This window comes from Orbicella faveolata, unplaced genomic scaffold (assembly GCF_042242905.1).
Source record: "Orbicella faveolata isolate gen_17 unplaced genomic scaffold, um_ofav_v1 contig_2, whole genome shotgun sequence".
Classification (NCBI taxonomy): domain Eukaryota; kingdom Metazoa; phylum Cnidaria; class Anthozoa; order Scleractinia; family Merulinidae; genus Orbicella; species Orbicella faveolata.
The window spans coordinates 25,753,379-25,775,458 of record NW_028301547.1 but is presented as its reverse complement, the minus strand read 5'-3'; the positions used below and the strand labels follow the sequence as shown (position 1 = coordinate 25,775,458).

The 22,080-nt window shown below is 38.6% G+C and overlaps 2 protein-coding genes across 12 annotated transcripts; one reads left to right on the top strand and one right to left on the bottom strand.

The window, feature by feature from the left end:
- Positions 1–16: 16 nt before the first annotated feature.
- On the top strand, positions 17–6,712 carry LOC110049844 (E3 ubiquitin-protein ligase CHIP-like). Its single transcript, XM_020755677.2, has 9 exons — positions 17–213; positions 1,900–2,098; positions 2,661–2,737; positions 3,110–3,198; positions 3,312–3,375; positions 3,734–3,790; positions 4,581–4,663; positions 4,868–4,901; positions 6,301–6,712. The coding sequence occupies exons 1-9, from the start codon at positions 124–126 to the stop codon at positions 6,427–6,429; spliced, it is 822 nt and encodes a 273-aa protein (XP_020611336.1). The 5' UTR covers positions 17–123; the 3' UTR covers positions 6,430–6,712.
- A 1,650-nt stretch (positions 6,713–8,362) lies between these two features.
- On the bottom strand, positions 8,363–21,539 carry LOC110049841 (galanin receptor type 1-like). Of its 11 annotated transcripts, none has more exons than XM_089290522.1 (4): positions 19,716–20,064; positions 16,111–16,152; positions 15,343–15,525; positions 8,363–11,251 (listed from the first exon to the last, which is right to left on the bottom strand). In XM_089290522.1, exon 4 carries the CDS (start codon positions 11,182–11,184, stop codon positions 10,087–10,089), a length of 1,098 nt encoding a protein of 365 aa, XP_089146648.1. In that variant the 5' UTR covers positions 11,185–11,251; positions 15,343–15,525; positions 16,111–16,152; positions 19,716–20,064; the 3' UTR covers positions 8,363–10,086. The 11 variants fall into 11 exon arrangements, with proteins under 11 accessions (XP_089146648.1, XP_020611329.2, XP_089146650.1 ...); XM_020755670.2 differs by lacking the exon at positions 19,716–20,064 and adding an exon at positions 16,322–18,509; XM_089290524.1 differs by lacking the exons at positions 15,343–15,525; positions 16,111–16,152 and adding an exon at positions 18,532–18,666.
- Between the last annotated feature and the right edge of the window lie 541 nt (positions 21,540–22,080).

Sequence of the window (22,080 nt, the reverse complement as noted above, 5' to 3'; positions counted from 1 at the left end):
CTTTGCGGTCGTGCTAAATTCATCAACAGATGAAATTGACCGACCAGTGAGAACGAAAGTGGCTCGATTATTTTAAACAAATTTAATCTCAAGAGATGCTGTAAGCGACAAAATCTATCTGGAATGACGGCTGTAGACCTCAAGGAACAAGGAAATCGTCTTTTTAGTGGCAGGCATTACGATGACGCAGCCCAGTGCTACACAAAAGCTATTGTAAGTAAAATGTGAAATGAGACGTTGAAGAATGTCTGTGAGCTCATGGCACAGTAGACTGTTCACTGTTGGAAAAGCGGTGTTTTCTTTAATTCTTCAAACGGCTCAACCTTTTCATGTTTACAATGATGTTGTCTATTTGCGCTTAGCTAAACTAGCCTAAGGCAATATATGGTTATGACATTACACTGTGGCTTGTTTTCAAATTTAAAAATTTCCCTCTTTTAATATTCTCCATTCTTTGCATATTTCATCGTGGATTTACCTTAACTCAGAACTAAATTTCATGGCACTTTTTATTTTTGAATTAAACAGTCTACATTTATGTAAACCTTATACAGTAATTGGCTGAGGCCATATGTCATCATTTGACAAAATTCTCAGTTTGATTCATCACAAGCAGTGCAATTGAAATCCCAGAAATATTGTACTGAGTTTGTGTGCCCATAACCTAATTACAGGGTCATATATTCCCATATAACACTAAAAAAAATGAATCTGTTCTGATTGGATGAGAGCAGTGCAATAAATCACAAATGTTATTGTTAGCCCTCTAATAATATACATGAAAAAATTACTCAATTCTGATTGGCTGAGAGCAGTGCAGTTCAAGTGTAACACCAGTGCTAAAAGTATAACACCAGTGCAAATTACACATCATAATTCTGGATTATGATTAGCTGAAAGACAATAGGAAATTTTCCAAGCCAATGATATTTCGTAAAATGATGACAAAAATTTTGTGTGGAAACTTTGAAAAAAGTTTTCTCAATTGCGAAAAAATGTCTTCAAGAAAGGTCTTCCGGCACTTGCTCCACGCAAATTTTTTCATGTTTATATTATTAATAAGTAATCATATGGTTTTTCTCATTCAATTTGGGATTAATTTGCACTTGTGAGTTTTTCAAAATCTGAAATTGCAGTCACCGAAGTGGCTCATGCAATTTCAACTTTTTGAAAAACTCACTCGTGCAAATTAACTCCAAATTGAACTCGAAACCATATGATTACCTACACATACTCTCCATAGTAGGTACAACATGATTGACTACTGGTTTTTGGGAGAAATGGATCTATGAAAGCAGCCTTCTCCTGATTTAGCCCTAATCACAGACAGTCCAAAAAGCTAATTTTGTGTAGTCTGAGAAGCGTATCACCTTAAGGTGATAAGCTTCTGGTAGACTATACTGGTGGTTGCCAAGACTGTCTCAGTGTCATATGCAGGATATTCATAAATCTGGTAGTCATAACACATCCAACTCACAAGGGCAATGTTTCATTGCATTTCTCAAAACTAAGAAGGGGTTGGAAATACAACACAAATAAGGTGACTAGTGATTAGTTTTCCATGATAATGAACTTTGAGATGTTAACTTTGTATATGCAATCTAAATTATACTGTACTGTCTTGAGTCTTTGATATATTTTTCTAAAACTCATTATTTTAAATCAATCAGTTTACGCAAAAGAAGTCATGACTGTGACAGTGTTTTGATATCTGATCTGAATGAGCATAGATTTGATTTTGAATGATTTTAATTTCTCCATTTTCTCCTCTCTTAAGATATATCAAACATTAAAGACGATGTTTGACCACCTTTCCTATGCATCATATTTTCAGCTCTTCTCAGTTTTTGTGTCTAACATATATAAGATTTATGATGTCCTTTTTTAATTTCTTTTTAGATCAAGAATCCAACAGTTCCTACATACTTCACCAATCGTGCTTTGTGTCACCTCAAACTGAAGAAATGGGCACAAGCCATTACTGATTGTCGTCGAGCCATAGAGCTTGACCCAAACCTTGTCAAGGCTCACTTTTTTCTTGGACAGGCACTCTTAGAACAAGAGAATTATGATGAGGCCCTTGCAAGCTTGAAAAGAGGTAAAGAAAATGTGATGTAGGACATACAAGTTTTTCATTTAACTTTACTAACTGTTTTATCAAATAATGCTATGTTATGTACTTTCCTTTATGTAAACCGCTGCTGGTCAGAGGACATTTCGATACAGAATAAAGAGTAAACTTATGGAATTCATTCGATAAGGAATTCATTAGATAAAGACTTAAAACTGTGCAAAGGTTCAGTAAACTTTAAGAAAAATCTTAAAGCAAAGATGCTTGACAAGGTTTTGAAACAAGAATAGTGTTGTTTTTATTGTATTTTTATTGTATTTGTCTTGTTCACTGAAAAACCTATTTTTGGGAGTGTGTAATAAAGTTTCATTCATTCATTTCATAATTTCATACTTAAACCTCATTCTGTTAATTAAATATTTTAACGAAATTATCAAGTTAAGAATAAATGTTTACAATGAACAGCACAATTCTGAAATAAGATGTTCTCCTGGTTGATACAGAATTTAAATCTTTTGTAGATGATAAATTAGTGCAGTGTAGTTACAGTGTACATGTACATTGTAATTCATTTGGTTTTTATCACCAGCTTATGATTTAGCCAAAGAACAGAAACTTAACTTTGGAGATGACATAGCAAGTACTGTTCGCCTGGCAAAGAAGAAGGTTAGCAGTACTTATTTTGCAACAAAGCTGTTATTAATTAAATATGCATGAATGTATTTTAATTTTTAATCTGTTTTTTATGGTCGATGAATCACTTGAGAGCTGTCATATTCAGTAAGTATTTATTCTCGTGGTTTAGTCCCTTATTGCCACCAGTAATTTTATTAATTTCTTTCAATTTAAGGCATAAAAATTTCAATCCAAGAGTCACTTCTACCATTCTGAAACTGGACATACGTTTCTCCCTGAATTTGTATCATGGCAGAAAATCACAAGTTATCTGATGATATAATATTCATATTGACACCATTGCAGATGCAAATTGATGTAAATGTTTGATTCTATTAAAATATCTTTCATTATTATTTGCAGAGATTTAGTGTTGCAGAAGAAAGAAGAATTAGTCAGGAAATAGAATTGCAGTCATATCTAAACAGTTTAATTATTGACGAAAAGAAAAGGTAACTTTACTATTGCTTTTTCTATGGCTGCCCACCTCTTAAAGGTGCATTTCATATTCATGATTGCTTATCTACTTTCTCAGTGGTTGATATGGTTACTTATTTACTTTCAGGCAGGTTAAAGCTGCAGGAAAAGATCCAGATGAAGAAGAACTTGATAAAATTGAATTGGAATGTGTAAGGAAAACTGTTCTTTGCATAATAGACATGAATGTTTTTTCTCAAAACAATCCTAAAAATCAGCTGAACCAAGTGGCCCATCAGGCTGGAGCTTATCCCAGTTTCTGAAGTATGAAGTGACTAGGAGTATCTCTACTCCCTCCTGGATGGGATGCCCTTCCATTGTAGGGTTACCCCCAGCATTAAGTTTGCCGGTACCCATTTATACACCTGGGTGGAAAAGGCCAGGACTCAAAACATTCCATCTGGAGACGAGCGCACTTACCATGAGGCCACCACGTCTCCTAAATCAACTGTTAAATTTCTTAAAGAATCTTTGTTTAGAACATTGTAATAATACAACTCCTTCTTGTAGGATCGAAGATTATCAGAAGTAAATGGCCTGTTTAAAGAGGTTGATAAAAGGAGAAAGGTGAGAACACGTCATATATTATAAAGCATTCTTAGTGGAGCCAAATCAATCACAGGTAAAATTGTGACTGACTAGAGCAGCAGGTGCAGATCCATACCAGTTTCCACCATCTTATAGAAATCAGTTAGATTTTTCAGAATGACTCAGAAACCTAGGAAAATGGACTTCAGGGAGTTAAAATACAAAACGTTTTCTGTGGAGCATGGCCCTGGACCCCTCTAGAAGTTTGCACCTTCAGCGCTCATTGTTTCAGAAACTGGTTACCATATATCCTAGATCCGTGCCAGAGCAGTCTTTCCTGATTGTTGTTAATAATATTATTATTACATTGACTAAGTTAGTTCAGAGAGCCAATAACTAAAACCAACCAATCAGATTGCTCCATTGCCGGTCCAATATTCTCTAATTATTGGACAGGGCACTGTCCTGAATGATCTCACAAGATCACTCTTGAATAATTTGTAGTAGTGTAATAGCTGGCATTTCTGAAAGAACTTGCTTTCACATGCAAGATTACTTTTCTCTTCCTTCTGACTCTCTTTCCCTGCTGTTTTTTTCTAAATATCAGACATGAGTATACACCCAGTCGGCTCCCAATCAGAATTGTACACTTGAACTTTGAGATGTTTTCTTGTCTGTGATCTCAGTATATTTTCTTCACTGCCCTCCCCCCCTCACCCTGAGAGATGTAGTCATTTCTTCAGGGGGGATCACTGAGCAAACAAATTGAGATGTTAGTTAATTGAAGAAATCACACGTTGCACATTGTTACCATTTTGTTTTCTTGCAGAAGAGGGAGGTTCCAGATTATCTTTGTGGACGGATCAGTTTTGAACTCATGAAAGATCCTGTTATTACACCCAGTGGAATCACGTATCTTTGTCTGTAGCAAAATTCTTTTTCCGAGATTTGATGGAAATGAAAGTGGTGTTGTAAACATACATTGTTTTGCTACAGAATATATCCATACTCCAGCTGCAGAGTTGTTGTTGTTGTTTTGTGGGGGGGGGGGGGGGGGGGTTACTTTTCTTATTTCTTTAGTGGTATATGTTTTTTTTATTTCTTAACTTTCAATAGCTATGATCGTAAACATATTGAGGAACATCTGCAGGTAAGCCACGTGGGGTTTCTGTTTGTTTTTTCACTGCCATTCAATGATAGTTACGAAGAGACTAAGGTCATGTGCTATTGGCATCACCCGTTTCTGGTTGATTGGGTTGGTCGGGTTTTTGCATGTTCTGTTGGGGAGAAACCGTTTTCAGTGGGTTTGGTTGATCAACTTTTTCAACCAGTCTCAAACCAGATTGAAACGGTTGAAAAAGCATTTGTGTGATTATGTCGTGTGATTATGTTGCGTGATTTTAGCTCGCGTAAGGGCTAGTCCCAGGAGTTACCCCGTTTCAACCAACAACGGTTGGAAAAGTGTTCTATTGAGAAACGTCAACCGTATCAAACCAAACCGGTTGTGGTTGAAACAGTTGATCCCAATAGAACACCAGCTAAGAGACATCTTGCCTCTCTAGAAAAATATGCCATCATGACAAATTTGCCGCTCAGGAGTGGTACCCTGTGGACACAAGCTGTTGTGGTTTTTATTTTATTTTCATTTGGTTCAGAATGTGATAATGAATAGGAGACATAAGAAACATGAGTATGGGCAAGTGAAACTTGTTTGAACCTGTTTAAGTAATTTGAAACAAAACTACACCAAAATGCTCAGGTTACCATTAATGTAAATTATCCAGTTCAACCTGTATTAAATGGCCACCCTCAGGGAAATGGATAGTGGTCACTTAAAAGCGGTTGGTTGCTTAATAGAGGTAAAAACAATAGAAAAGCCCTCATCGGGACCTTGATTACTGGCCACCTAATAGGGGTGGCCATATAATATGGGTTGGACTGTATGTCTTTTGGTTAGGACTTTTTTCAATCTTGTAGCCTTAACAAAGTGCAGCCACCTCTCGCCTCTCGGCCATTTTGGCGTCTTGCAAGAAGTTCCCTCTCGCGAGAAGTGCTCCCTCACGAGAAGTGCTCTCTCGAGAGAAGTGCTTTCTCCTGAGTAGATTTCTTTCACAAAACAACAAACTTGCTGTTAGCGATGAGAGGCGGCTCTTTTTGGCAGGAGGGTATCACTGTGGAAGAAATCATTACTCTATTGAATTTTAAAAATAAAAATACCCATCTATTTAGTATCCATGGTAACAACACTCTCTTCCCATACCAAATTCTTCCCTCATTGGAGAGCCTGCTGACGTTCAACCCAGCGGGTACTTAAGTCGAGACTGGGTATGCAGATTCGAGTTAGGTCTCACAAGTGTGGTTCCTAGGTTTGGAATTTTCCCGCACGAGTAACAACCAATCAGAGAGGCCACACTAATCTGTAGAGCTACGTGGACTACGTCATCAGTTTTCTTGGCTGTTACTTGGAAATCTCTTGAATGGGGTGGGGAGGTGGGGGGGAGATATTGATGATGTGATTATGATGTGTTGTTTGTTTGTTTGTTTCTCAGCGTGTTGGCCACTTTGATCCAGTGACAAGAACAGACTTGAAACAAGAGCAGTTGACTCCCAATCTTGTCATGAAAGAAGTAATCGATGCGTTCATCACGGAAAACGAATGGGTCGTGGAAGAATACTAAAAACCATAATACTATGTAAATACAAGAGAAATATATTCACACAATTATTTTGATATCAAATACGCAATAATTACGCTTAGTCAACTGTGGCGGTGACGAACGTAGCTTTATTTATATTCGCCACTTTAGAAGTGTGAAGAAAGCTGGGGAGAGCCTCAACGCAAAGTCACATGGGACAAGGTGAGACTCGCCCCAGATTTCTTCCAAAGGCTTAAGTTGCTTTTCTTTTCGGTGCTTGTTTTTAAGAGGTTTCAATGTGAATAAAACTGTTGAATTTTTGCCATTTTCGTTTGCACTTGTTTATAAACCTGTTAATATATTACAGATCAAATGCAATGCGACATTAGTCAGCTGGCGCGAGTCCAGAGAACCTTAGCGGGGTCGTCACGCAATGCTTCTTCCAACTAGCGTTGCGTGACAACCCAAAAACGGCTGCGAGTAGACTACCTTATGCGAGGTCTAGAACCAAAACCTTACGTGGTCTGGGAATACCGAGAAAATTCGAAACATTTTGGGTCATCAGGTTGCGCGCCGAAAAGTTCGTTAGAGCTACGAGCGGTTTCCGAAGATTTCTCGGCTGCAGATTTCGCACCTGTTGAATTCGTATTAAAACTTACAAATGGCCGCCACAATCAAGTCGCCTCGCTCTTAGAATTACTGGAAAGTCGACAAAAAAACTTCTTTTTTACCTCTTGAGAATAAAATATACAGCTGCTGTAACCTTAGTTTTTTTCAATATTTTGTGCACCATCTTGGACGTATTAGATTTTGTACCTTTGAGGAAGTCGTGGAATACCGTCATCTGAGTGAGCAGTTTTACGAGTCCTGAATTTATGTTTTATTGGACTCTGACATCAGGCTAGGGTCCCTGTAGCTAAGTAAGGAAAGTTTGTGTATTTGATAAAGGCAGTTGAGAGTTGGCAGTCTTTCGTCGATTCTCGTCAATAGTTTCTCGTTGGCTTATCAACAATAAAAAGGTATTTTTCTTTGATAGCCAAGGTAATAGACCATTTCCGAATTTCCTGTCGACTCTGCGTCAAAACGAGTCTTCGAGCGCAACCATTCATATGAAGATATGTTCCACCTACAGGTTCGTTTTCATGCAAATCAAACTCATTTTCATATGAAAGGTTTTTTGCACGAGGACTCGTTTTGAAACGGAGGCACAAGGTGACTCGTTCATGGAGTCTGAAGCTAAAAGCACAATTAAAGAAGAAACCATGGAGTTCGCGGATTTTTTTTCTGCTTGGAGAACATTCACAGTAAAACATGTCAGTTGCCCAAGATTTAAACCCGGCATTGGTGACGGGACAAGAACCGCGCCGGTTAGTCACATGTCTGGGGCGGACACAGGATTTTGGAGAAGGGGGTTTGAGATACGGAGGCACGGACCGAAGCGCCGACAGCGTTCCCCTGTAAGTGGGTCCGGGAGCATCCTACCCCAGAAAATTGTTTTAAATTGAGGTCCTCGAAAGTGGGATTTCCGGCATTCTGACGACAAGTCAGCGTGTTCATCAATGTCTCATTTCTTTTAATTTAGGGGGTTAGACTGAATACTCGAACCCCCGAACCCCCGAACTCCCCCACCCCCTAACCCCCTGAACGCACTGCCAGTTTCGTACCCAGATCTCAAACTGAGAGACTTGACTGTGGGGAGAAACGGGACTGAGTCGCGTTTCGAGCATCAGTACCAGTTTGTTTCATGCTAGTTCACTGTACTGGCCTCGTAATGGCAGTTCCGCTGTTCCTGTGGAGGGAGGCTGGGGGGCTACAAAAACCCCCGTCGAAGGTAAGGTTGCTGCTTAACGGTTTGCGTTTAATGAATCCAAGCGCCGGGAAAGAAACTAAATTAATGAATACATCAATTCACAAATTCATTCAGCTTTACATCAATCAACCAGCTGATGATGTTACTTAATGCTGCCTCGGGACATGATATTTCTCAGATTTAATTAATCATTCTTTTGTTGATGTTTAATTAAAGTAATTAATTTCAGTTGTATTCAATATTTTAAGGATGTCATTAACCCCTTCACTAATAGTATTTAATTAAAGAAATCAAACATTCTTGGAGTGTTCTTTAAATCTATAAACAAGCGCCATCAGACCAAAACAAACTATTTTCAGTGTCTCTGACTGAAGCCTTAGGGAATTCCCTTGACCAACAAGGATCGACAGCTGATCTGATTCAGCCGACAGAAATTTCCGGACGGTAGCCTTTGAAACAGACTCTCTAATAAATTCATAAAAAGTGTTGAAACGAGCGCAGTTTAGCGGGTAAGCTCATCTTCGAGATGGCATTTCGACCCTCTACTTCACAATGGCGCTTGTCTACGGGTCGTGTGAGAAAGATTTTAGTTATCAATCTGACGTCTTCAAACATTTTTAGGAGAGGGCTAGCTAATTATCTGTTCTTCAACAGTTCCACTCCGTTTAATTTAATGAAGTTTAACTAGACACGCTCTGCATCTCATATCTCACGTTTATTTACCAGTACAATTTTGTAGCCCAACGGCTGCAGCCGAATGGCTTACAAACTTGGTTATTTTACTTTCTAAAATCTTAATATGATAGCCACGTTTACTGATGAAAAGAAACACAGCTATACTAGCATAACCATAATAACTTTAAGTGGCGTTTAGCAATTTTCAATCATTTTACAGGTGGCTTTTATTTTCACCCTTTGAACGGGTGGGCTCTTTGAACACTAACTTAAAACTTGCGAAATACAATTTCACTGAGCTGTCGATATTTATACTTATAATTGTAAGTCCGCTCTACGTCTGCAATACAACAGTTAACAAAAACTGATATATTCTCCTGGGGAAAATTTGTAGTTAATGCACCACACTTCTTTCCGTTTGCTATAAAACTGGCTCGCGGTTCGTAAAAGACAGTCATTCTCCTCTTAAGAATAACTTGAATATTTTATTTTATAGATATTTATATTTTCTTTTCCTCTTTCAGAATAACCTCTAAGCATTTTGTTGTGACCATGAAGCCTAATGACAATAGATCAAACATCATCAAGAGAATTACTTACAATTTTTGATATTGTTCTGATGGCCTAAAACTGTTAGCTACTGTTGTCTTAGAGGGACCGTCATGTGAAGTTTTTATTTACAGAAATGAAGATGTATATGTATCCTATAGAGGCTGTGGTAACGGATGGCCGCATTGTTTCTACCGATTTTTTGAGATAAAATGACCCAAGTTCTATGTCACGTTTCTTTTTAGCAGAGGACGAGGGCATTATTTGTAACTTCTCCCGTCGGAACATATCATTATGGACTGCTAACAGTCTGTTTTTCTCTTAAAATCAGGCAGGGATTATGAGGCGAGCGGTTTCAGCCCAGAAGGGATTGGGACATGAGCGCGGCATGAACGCGGCACTGATAAACACTCGCCTGACCCTAAGAGAAGAGACTGGCTGCCAGCAGTCTTATATCTTTATAACCCAGTTAGTTCTGACTTGTTTCATTCGCTCCCTTGGTTCTATACCTGTTACTGAAAAGTGTTCACTTCTGTGACACTGTCTTAACGGTTCCTAACTTGGCAGTTTTTTCTTTCCTTGCGAAAAAAGCTGTACGATTTTTTGTGTGTTGATCTGAAAGCAAGCACTGCTTTGAACAACAGCTCAATGTAGGCGCTGTTTCACTACACGTCTGTTTCACGGTCTGGGTTTGGAATCAAGTTTTGTGACAAAGACACCCGATATGTGATAGAAGCGTCAAGAGGGCCCCTAGTCTCTTGGCAAAAATGCTTCCAGTTAAATTTCAAAATGTCCTTGAAGCGCTGTCGGAATTCGTCACTGACAAGGGAGTATATAATTGGATTGGCAGCGCTGTTGGTCAACAGTAAGACGGTGCAGATGTGGTACACGACCCAAATGTACTTCACTTTCGTGTAGTCTACGAAAACAGAAACAAGACGAAAAACATGGAACGGAAACATCGTCACGGCGAACATAATAACAACCGGTACAAGGATCTTCAACGCTTTTGTGTTTGCATTGTCGAATTTTTTCTTCTTGGGGCTTTTGTAGCTGCCGCACATATTATGCATTTTTCTGTGTAGCAGTTTGCTGGCGCGAATCTTGCAGGCGATTTGCCTGTACGCCCACAATATCAAGATCAGCGGAAGGATGTAAAAGAGGATCGAGAGGGAAAAGACATAGAGGCCGAAGGTCAAGCGATTTGGCCACTTGGGCGTGCAGTCGACAGTCCCATTCTGTTTGTTTTCGATGAATTCCATCACAAAGTACAGAGGCACCACCATAGCCAGGAAACCTGCCAGCCAGATTGACATTATCACCCATTTAGCGATCGTCAGCGATCGGTACGCTGTCATTCCACGCACGATCGCTCTGTGCCGGTCGATTGCTATGGCAACAATAGATCCAATGGAAGCGCTGTAGAAGATGTCCGTGGATGGGTACAAAAACTTACACACTACCCTCCCCAGGGGCCATTGCAACGGGTCAGCGGCTTTGACAAGAGTCAAGGGATAGCAGATGGCCAGCACGCCGATATCAGCAACAGCCAGGTTGAGTATGTACTTATGAACAGCGGTTTTATTGGCGCGGTTTGCGCCTGTTATGATGATAACCAAAATATTACCCACAATTCCAACAGAGCAGATGATGGCGCTCAAGCTCAGACGAATTGTTTCGACAAACTTCGGTTCCAGTTCGGAACGTTCGGCCATCAGCTGGGACGAGTTCGCTGGGTAGTTGGAATTATTGAAATCATCCATGTCTTAGGTGGCAAGTTATGTTCCACGTGTTGAGGCAGCTTCACTGAGAGCAAGTTTTTCCTTTAACCTAAGAAAAATGAAAACGATATTTGAGCAATTCTTTGTTCAAGGTTTATAAGTTTTTAAATTGGGAACTCCAAATTTAGATGTCTGATCGGCAATCACGTAAGCTAGCAATCTGATTGGCTAGACAGCCGGGCCTAAAGGGAGAAAGAAATATTGAGTACTATAACTTAAGTATTGATTAAAATCGTAAAAGAATATTGAATATTTCAGTTTCCAACCCACACGTTCCCAGGGCTTTCCCTTAGCGATTGGGAGGAGCGCCCCTCCCAATCTCTCAAGGAGAAACCCGAGGTGTTTCAGTTTCGTTTTAACTTGGGAATAATGATACGAATGCTCTCGCGTAACGGCTACGGGAATCAGTAAGGAATATGTCAACGCATCGCCACTGATGATTGAATAAATCCGTGATTACAAATGTGGGGTGGTATGTGCTAGCATGAATAGTTCGGTATTTACCCTGGGTATAAAAAGACGAATAGCAGAGATTGATCTTAAATCATTGCTAATAAGCAGTTATTTGGTGCGACTAATGAACCGGGGAGGGTGCTACCAGAAACATTGGAAGGGGATGCAGTGAGCTTCTTGAAATCCTTACCCTAATTTAGACCAAAATTTGCTATTTTTCCTGCCCTTTTTCATACCCGACCTAAAATTTGATACCCTATTCTAATTAAGATCGACCCTTAAATCAACAGCCATTTCAGAACTGCCTCATAATCTGTTCCCTACCCTAGCCTACTAGCAGTTGGTTTCTCAGTTCCTTGGTCCAGACCAATATTAAGGGCTATGTTTATATGCTTTCATTAAATAAACTGCAAAACTGTACAATGTACGATGTCGATGGTCTTAATTATAATGATAAAGAAGTAGCTTGTTCTAAAATCATGTCCAGTGCAAGACCAGAGGACACAAACCATGACACCATGACGTATTTCAGACCAAACGGATCAACAACCATACCCTTTGGCTCCGCACATATCTATATAGCCCCTTACAGGGGCACTCCCCACATAGGGGGTACCCCACCCCTCCCGTGCCTAATCAGACCCTGTGGGTCGGGATTAAATGCTGAAATCGGTAGTCATTTCAAGCCATTTTGAAATGAAGAGAAGTCTAGGAAATATTGCTTGTTTTTCAGCGAAAAGTAACTTGCATCATCAACGCACAATCATCAACAGCTTATTGCGTCTTTCAGCAAAAGTTAACATACAGTGCAAATTAATGATACTAAAAGAACTGATATCGTATAAAATATTCAAGTATGATATAAGCGTAATATCGTATCTGTTATCTTGATCTACAAGTTCCTAGACATTAAGTCACATAAGCTGCATCGTCCAGCACTCACACATATCCTGTCCTATATTTTTGAAACACAAACTGATTCAATCACTGCAGTGCTAGTGTCTATTATTACATTGAATAGAAAACTGATCCTTATTGAGACATCAGCGGTATACTAAAGACTTGTGGTGATGGCTAGGTGCCAGAACCTCCGTAACAAATGCTAAAGAGTTCATCGTGCAATTGTAAATCCAGTGTATCATAGCTAGGAACATCGTGAGCTTAAAGCATCAAATTAAAACTCAATCACAGTTGAATGAATTAGTATTAACCTCAGTGACCTCAGTAGTACCTTGTGTTGGTGTGAAGTTGTAATCTCTATCCTGGACACACCACATGCCTAACATACAGTCATCAGTATGTTCGGCAAACATACTCAACAGCTCTACACTAGCGTACACTGAAATTGTGCAAGCTGTGCGGACAGCTGTACATTGAAACGTGACCAGAAGTGAAAAAAATTGAAGATCGTTATCGGTGCCAAATAAGAAACATATAAAAATAAGGTATAAACGAATTTTTCGAGTCATTAAAAGGTGCGAATGCAAATTCAAATTGAGAAATAATTTGAAGTGTGGAGCCACGGTTGGTTTGAGAAACAAAAGCGTTCTCTCGATTGAGGATTAAATGATTAAAAACATCCACTTCAATCATAAGTACTAGTGATACCAATCAGAGACACAGCTTAGTGTTGTCGTGCTTTAAATGAAAGGTCTAAAAGATAAACGCCAAGCGGTTTGAAGAGGTATCGAATAAACTCAAGGAAAGACATATATTTAGCAACATACCTCAAGACATGATTGCAAAAAGTGCCAAGTCGCTTCAGACTACCGTTAATGCTAATCCATTATTTAATCTATTGCGCTTGTCGCTTTTGAAAATGGTGCTATTATTTCATAGAACAAGGGATCAAAACACAGCCATTATCCTACCTCGCGCTGTATTTACTGTGATCCAACTAATCCACAAGGTTAAACTGTCCGAGGTCGACACGAAACCATTCGAGTACAGAACTGAACCAGCAACAGCAACAGGTTCCGGTTGAGTCTCAAGGAGCAATCGATAGATAACACTCTTGAACAGTCCTTGAGTCGATCATCCAGCTAGTTAAAGCTAAAACACGCTCATCCGATCGTATTATGTCCGCCTTGGGTTTGATATCTCAAACATCAATCAACGCCAAAGGTAAAATTTGATGTCTTGTAAATCAATTATTTAGACGATTTAAGCGGGGGCTCTATGGTTAGCCGGTGATAGCACGAAACATTTCTCTGTACAAAACTCTGGAGAGGAAATGACGGCAAGCCTTTTCAAACCGACTGATTATGAAAGAGTATTGTTCCAAGTGAAATGAACCGATTAAATCTGGACCCAGAAAAAACGTTCACAGACAGTCAATTCAAACCCATTCTTTTAATTTGTCTTGAGAACAAGCCAATCAAAGACCATCAACACCTCAAGAATGGATTTCAGAAAAGGAATTTTACGGGTTTCATTGGTTCTATTGTAAGCGTGTTTACGAAGTTTTGGCGTGTACCATCCTTATAAGCTGAAACAACTAATGAGTGACAAGAGAAAATTAGCACCACCAGGAGCCCAGTTACCAAAGAACACACTATCCAGATTTCTCCTACTGATTGTTAACCACTCCCCCCGCAACCTGCAGTCATCGGCAGAAAACTCCTTACTTCCGCCGGAATCGAGGAGGGGGGGGGGGGGGGGGGACACAATTCTTAAACAAAGTAACTAAAGTACATTAAACTCACACGGTCCTCTCCGTTCCTGAACTCAGCTCAGAGAATGGTATTTAGCTATCACGGAAAAACCAAGAAAGCGAAAAAAGAGAAAACTTCAAGCAAAGAAAGCAACTGAGGCGATGCTATTAAAAAGACCTCTGGCTGGTGATGTAGACGTTTTCGTCTAAAAGCCACGCTAAAGTTCGGGCTCAAGGAATTTTTAAAAAAGTAAATGCCATTTACCTTTTGGGGGGAATGTTTTTTAATAGCGCAGGCTGCGTTTTTTTTTTCTTCTGTAGTTTGCGCAAATTCATCGGCCGCGGTAACTTACCAACGGTTACGCCTGGTGTTCGCAGACAAAATTGCTTGTCCATTATTTACTGAAACGCTTGTTTAAAAAGGAAGCAAATGTCATCCACGGGCTTGCTAACTGTCTGGCCTGTCATAGCTTATGTACACGAACATGCATGCAAGCTGCTGAGCTTTTCATGTTTTAAGAAATTATATTTTTGTACCCGCAATGGGCGTACTTTCATACGGTGTTAGTTAGTCGACTCCAAATTTTTAACTATTTAAGTTTTGTCATAATTAGGCCACTTTGGTAGTACGTCCGAGCTTTGAATGTGGAATGAAACTTAAAAGGAAAACGTAAAGAGTTGACCTTTTTTCTGAAGGAGGTACCGAAAAATTTAAAACATGTTTGCTTGTCCACACCATCCTTAATTATTTTTGTTTGGCCACATGCACCGCGCTTTTATCGAAGTATGGTAACAGGTAACACGTTTGTATAAGAACTTAAGTTTTTTTTTTAAAAACTCTCGCTAGCTTAGCTTAATTTAAGGTCTTAAAGAACTTTAACTTTGAAAATTCAGTCTTAAGGATGGTGTCAATATATGGGATATCATTTGCTAATGATGGCTTGTACTCGACTTGGGCATTTGAATTCTCCTATTAGATATTTCATTATGTTTTATCATTTTATGTTCAAATTTTCGCATTCATAATCTCTTACCTTCGCAGTAAATGTAAATGAGCCGATTCGGTACTATACTCTGTTGATTCTCAGTTCTTCTGCATGGTTGTTACTAGAAATTTCGCTATTACTCACACACTGTCAGCAACCGCTTTCGCATCTTTGGAGGGTACAGCAGTAAAATACTATCATAGGCCGGAATGGTTTCTCAAACTGACAATTCTGCAACGATAGTTCAGAAGAGATTCTCAGCGCGTAGGAGGAACAGTGAACAAAAAGCAAAGCACCTGGACCATATACGGATAGATATACAAACATACATAGAAAAATACAAAAGAAAGTTCGCTATCTTGGCCATGTTGATTGAGTATTTCTTAGCACACGGGCCGTTAATTTTCACTCAGAAGACCCAGTCTTTGTGCCAGGTCTTAATTAAACCTGTTATACAATCAATTCAATGCCCAGGGTGTTGTGAAATTCTTCGACCAAGAATTCGCTTTAGAAAAGTTGAGACATTGGTATCTCAAAGGAAATCTTCTTTGTCTTTAAATCGATCAAGATGTATTTTTCAACGATAGCCGAGTTTGTTTCGAAAGCTAAATATCGTTATTTAGGCACTTTTATTTAAATGCAGTTTCAGAACTGAAATTAATTGAGCTGTAATAAGCCAACGATGGTTTGAATTGCTGCCGTCTAAGTTTTTTTAAAGGCGTGCTGCAAGGATTTCAAAATAAAAAGATTCTATGAATTTCTTCCAGGTTTTATCTTGGTTTAATCTGCTTTATATTATTGCGAGCAAGAGCTTACCTTTTGTAATACCTTTTGTTTCGTTTCTCGTTTTCCTGTAGGCTAAAACATCAGACATATTCAGCTATCTGCCAATATCTACTTTCACAACCGGTAATAAATGAACAGGTATACAGAACATTTGTATGTTTGCCGACTGTCTCAAAAATATTTCAAAACCGTGCACAGTTCCATCTCCGTTTTTCAGACACCAAAGTTCAAAGCTCCTCACCTTTTGCAACAACGATATTTGCGGATCTTTCCTCAAAACAGTTTGAGCATCAAATATACTTGCGTCCTAAATTCATATCTTGATTGCAAATGAGACAAGATGTACTTGAGATGACACCTAACTTATCATTGTATACGTATACATTTTGCATAAACATAAGAAAGCAAGGTGCAAGCTCTTTTGTGAGGTTTTTAAACTGTACTATAGAGATGACTCCGTTTGGTCATTAAATGAAACCATTTAATCCACGTTTCTAAGAACCGTCTCTAAATGTTAAACGTCCAAAATTTATTTCTCCTTGAAACGATTTTAGCGGCGATATATTCACAAATAGGTGAAAGAGCTTTTCTTTTTATTGGTACACCGTTTCTCGGTACCAAAGATGTTGTGAGGTCATTAGCACTCGCGAAAATTGTGAAAAAGAAACAACGAGATAATAATACTTTTATGCAAATTTAATAACAGACTCTTTAGTATAAGTGAGAACTTTTCATTTCACAGCAGCTTTACTTTTTCCGAATCTACTGCTAGATCAAAAAAAACAGATAAAACCGCAGATTGCGTTGTGAACGATGTTCCATGTAAAACTTTCATTCTATTCCTCTGAAATTTACTTGCATTTCTAAAACGTCTTGGGGCAAATTTAAAAGCCAGTTCTGGAAATCTAGTCAAGGTAAAAATATTTCTGTATAGATAGGTCTGACGCCGTGTCATTTCCTGGCAAAAACTGGAGAAAGGGCGATTATTTTATATTGTAAGGTGAATATGCCCACTGGTTTCACCACAATTTCCGTTCGCGTTACGTACATTCGCATGTCCTTCTTCCAGTCACGTCTTAAGCACAAAAAAATTTCAGAACAAAAGATTTCACGCAAAGAAAGTAGAAACAAAATACAGAGCGACTATATCTAGAACACATTACAATATAACTAAATTGTCCTCGGAAAGTCCAAATTTTAAAGCTGTACTGTTTTTGTGACAAACCCTGAGCTAAAGTTCTTTTCGACTTGACTCTTTCACGGAAATTGCCCGAGATTATCCAAGAATTGGCGAAGTTTTGAGGACCTGTGCTACCCTTAATCAGACTTTGATCGAGCTTAAATAGCAGGAGCCGTTAAAAAAGGTTTTCGGCTGAAATAGATTTTCCTTCTTGGCACATATGGGGCGAGTTTTAAATACCATTACAAAATCAACTGCATAACTAAATAACCTACTTGCTAATTTTTCTCCGTGAGCACTCGCTTTTAGGCTCAAGTGTATACAGAAAAATCAAGCTGGTAAAAGTAATTACGGCAAAATTTTTCAAACCGAATTTTTAAATGACTGAAATAATAAAATGATTTCCTCTTAAAAATCTAAATGTTTGAGTTGAAAAAAAGTCAACGAAACAAAGCAAGGAATGAAGTAAATATAGATTTTAGTTTCAGGGTACGGAATCGAAAGCAAACACTGAACGTGAGCGCAAAACCTACTTTAAAACAAGTTCTCATTTATAAATCTATGTTCTTATTTCAGTGGCCTGGACAGAAAGCTTTCTTACATTACTCTTCTGAAACGCGCATTTAATACTTTTTTCTATTTTCTATTTCTGGTGTATTTTTCTAGTAACTTTGTTAATGTTAGCTCGCTGGACTCCCGAGGCTGGACTGCGGATCGAGTGGTCCGCGTTCGAGCCCTGGCCGGGGTCATTTTGCTGTGTTCTTGGGCAAGACATTTCATTTTCACAGTGCCTCTCTCCACCCAAGTTTATAAATAGTTGCCGGCGAATTTAATGCTGGGGGTAACCTTGCGATGGACTAGCATCCCATCTTAGGGGGAGTAGAAATATTCGAAGTCGCTTAATGTTACGGAAACTGGCATAAGCGCCGACCTGACTAGGCTCAAACACAAAATTTAACTTTACCTTACCTTTTAGCAGCCTATGAACTTGTTAAAAAATCCAGGGCTTATAGACGGCATTTTCATTGTAATTTTTTTGTAATGCTGCAAGATCAGCAGTTTTACTTTTGCTCTCGCCTAACTCGTTTTAAGCCCCAAACTGACAAAAATTAAAAGAAATTAGAAAACAAAATGTTTTATGTTTACAAATGTGATATTGCGGAAAATTTGTGCGATAAAAGCAACACACCAATTTATTTCAAATAGTCTGATTAAGATATAATTCAAACCTCTTTCATGCAATTAGAATGAAAATGGACGTGTTTACAAACCTTAAGTAGCAAATAAAAAGATTCCATTTAACCACCTATTGAGTCAATTTATAGGGCAACAAAATGGGGAGAATTCTCTGTGATAAGCTAGGCGTAAGTCAGTGAAGTCGTTTTCTCGTTGTGCGGTGGTATGTTCTGCAGAAAATAGAACGAAGAAGTGCAAGCTGTCAGTGTCGAGAATTCAGATTGAAATAAGTAAAGAAATTAAAACACCCCACTACAGTCAAAGCGACGACAGACAAGCTGATTAAAATTTCAGTGGTAATTTGGCAGAAGACAAGAAATACTGAAAATGTTTTTGAAAAATTCATAAAATGTCGATGAACCTATAACTGTTTTAGCTCAAGGTAAAAAAAAGATTGCAATGACGGTTTGCTGATAAAATTCAACTCTACCCCGATTTAATTCCCTGCTAAGTCGTTGAACATCTGGTGTGGCCAATCCCGACTGAGTTTGCTATGGAAGAAAATTATTTTTTTAGCCGGCTTGTGCTTGTGATTTTTGAGTTCGTCCCAAATAAACAGGTGAACTCGAAAGCCGAAAGTTTCTACCACGTAGCTATGATTGCATCCTAAACCCCTATACCAAAAAACTAACTTGCTTGCTTTTTCCGGTGTAGAGAGATTTGTTCCATATCTTTGTTGTGATAATTCGGTGTAGAACGTCTATAAAAGTATATCTTTGCGTTTTAATTTCGTCCTCTACAGACTAATTGATTTTTTGACTGACAGAGCTGAGAAGGCAATAAATTTTGTAGGAGATGTTTACTCGGATTCCATTCAAAGTTATGGAAATTGTCAAAAATGTCTGTTTCATGTAGCGTGTGTTGTTTGTTTTTCTACCTGGAAGTAAATCTTCTTCAATATTAAATCTTAGATCGGTTTTGTTACGGAGTTGTTCATAATTGGTTTGAACCAACCCTTTTCTCCCGCGCAAATCATCTCTTTAGAAAGTCGTGCGTGTAAACTTATGTGAACGAAGAGGGCGGACACCTTGGGGTCATGAAGCTTACTTATATTCCCTGTACTTGTCAGCTTGTCCTCAGCCGTTTGGCATCAAGGACAAGCACTTATCTTCAGGGGTGAAATGCGTCTTCACTGCGGGTTAAAATATTTCTAAGGAATCCCGGAGATACCACATTACTAACTGATATTAATTTCAAATCCCTAACACTGCAAATCTACCTGATGAAAACGATAGCTGTGTTTCATCCTGTCCTCCCACTGTAAAGGCAGGTAATTTTTCCTCAGACTAAGGTCACTAAGGCATAAAATAAAGCCGAGAATCGATGACAACAAAAATACTCTATCAGTGGGTTTAGCGCGCGCTTTTCAGCACGGCGCCCATAATTCCCCTGTCAATCTTTAAATGTGTGATCGTAAATATGTTTGTAAGGAAGATGACATTCAATTTGCCCACCAAACAATAGGGAAAATAAGTTATTATTGCGCTAAGAACGTGTTTACCAACATCTGCTAATGTCAGCCAAGAACATGCCCAAATAAAGATGCCTATTGTATTGCGCATTACCATGCAAGCTTTTAAATTTAGGGGCAGAAATGGGATTTTTTTGCAAAGGAAATTTTTGTGCTTCGTGACAAGAAGATCTTAATAAAGAACTCAGCATTCTTGCTGCATGAAATCCAAATTTCTATTACGCATGAACAAAAAAAAAAAAAATTGCACGTTTTTTGTTGAAAACGAGCCTATTACATCAGTTACATGCAAAATTTAGCGGTGATGTTGTACTTTGCGAGTTTTATAAATTGATGAGACGATTAGACTAGATCACGGAATGAAGGAACATCCGATACTAATATAAAAACTAAAAGAACTGAAAAATTGTTACATGGTGTTAGCATAATTCATCTTTTCTTTACCTAGTTTGCCAAAGTGCAAACAATGGACTATTTGTGATGTTCTACGAATGAATGTTATTTCTGGCAATAGCTACTGTAACTTACCAAATCCTGGGCACATTGAAAAGCAAGCCTTCCGTTTCAGAATGCAATTGCTCTCATAAAAATTAAAGCATGTCTGCCATTTAATCGGTAAAAGCTACTGATTTAACTCCGATTAACACACACACGACAATCGGCATAAAAAGGTAAAAAACACAGTGTAAATATTTGCTCTCAACTGACACGATTTTTTGATCAGGTCACAACCGAACAGTATAGAGAGCAAGGAAAAAAACATAAAAATAAAAGCAAATAAATGTACGAATAGACAAACCAAGAGTAAAAACAAACAGGCTTTTAAGGAAACAATTTTCTAGGAAGGGATTAGAGAAAATTAATCTAGCTTGAATAGGGTTGTATAATTTATGTTTGGCTATGCAACTTACTATCTCTTAATCTCCTTCTTTGTCTATTCTGTTCATATCGTGTATTTTTGCTCCCAGGAAAGAATCATAAGCAAATCAAACTGAAAATTTGTATCATTTTTGTTTCTCGTTCACGGGTTAGTCTTAGATTGCAAACTGTAATACTTTTGGGCCGTTTTACCAAGCCATACTTTTTTTAAAATTTACAGCCTAGATCGTTTTCCCCTCCTATACATAAATAATAGTGAAAATTAAGCTGGAAGATCAGCGTTTTACGCCGGCTTGAACCGACGAACATTTGCTGAATTTGGTTAAAGCGTGCGCGCAGCCACCGTCCGATCGAAAATAAATAATTGCTTTACATATGCACGTCATCGATTGACGAGAGCTCGCCTCTCTGTAACCTTTCCTCTGCATGTACGGTATGATTAATTGAGATATATAAAAGCAATGCAAAAGATTTACCCACCGATATACGACGAAGTCAAATGGCTCTCATGGCGGGCGAAAATTGCTTTGATTGTTTTCTAAGAGGTGTGAAAGTTCGTCTTCCTTCGTGAAAGTGTACTTGATCGCATCTACCAATCTGAAAACGATGAATGGGAAAATTGACAAAGTAAATAGACAAATAAGAATGCATCAATTTTCGCGATGGCGTTTCTGGCAACCATTAGCCGGCTCAATTAAAAAAACAAAATATTGTTTTGTACGTAATGACGAACAAATTGTAGCATTTTATCATTGAATTTACCCAGATTAATGAAGCCAGCCCCAATGCATGAAATATGTTCCTGTGCTAAAATGGTGTGATTCACTCGCATTTTTGGCAGCAGCAATCTGGATATGACTTGTTGCATGGAATTAAAGCCCAACTTTTTATGTCGAATCACGCTTTGCGAGCAGAAAAAAGTGACAGATGGTAAAAATAGCAATGAATGCGCCGTAATGGCCAATGGAAATCACGAATTCGAATGAAGGCATCTGTCTAATTGTACTAGTTTAATATCCTCTTCGTTCACAAAATCCGTCAGGTCTCAGAAAATTAAAATAAGAGTGATTACAATCGCTAACTTCGTAAAAGAAACAGACAACGGGAATTGCGGAGTGCGAATCCCGAGCGCTCTCTGAGAACACGCACACAGGTATCCTAGGCTCGGAAAAATGAGCGTCCTATGCATCATATAGTAGTCCTGAGGTTACGCACCAGTCGAAATATAAGCAAG

Excerpts from the sequence above, each read along its gene's own strand:
- LOC110049841 (XM_020755672.2), bottom strand. The coding sequence starts at position 11,184 with ATGGATGATTTCAATAATTCCAACTACCCAGCGAACTCGTCCCAGCTG.
- LOC110049844 (XM_020755677.2), top strand. The coding sequence starts at position 124 with ATGACGGCTGTAGACCTCAAGGAACAAGGAAATCGTCTTTTTAGTGGC. Across the intron at positions 2,099-2,660 it reads CCTTGCAAGCTTGAAAAGAG|CTTATGATTTAGCCAAAGAA; the intron begins GTAAAGAAAATG and ends TTTTATCACCAG. Across the intron at positions 4,902-6,300 it reads ATATTGAGGAACATCTGCAG|CGTGTTGGCCACTTTGATCC; the intron begins GTAAGCCACGTG and ends TTTGTTTCTCAG.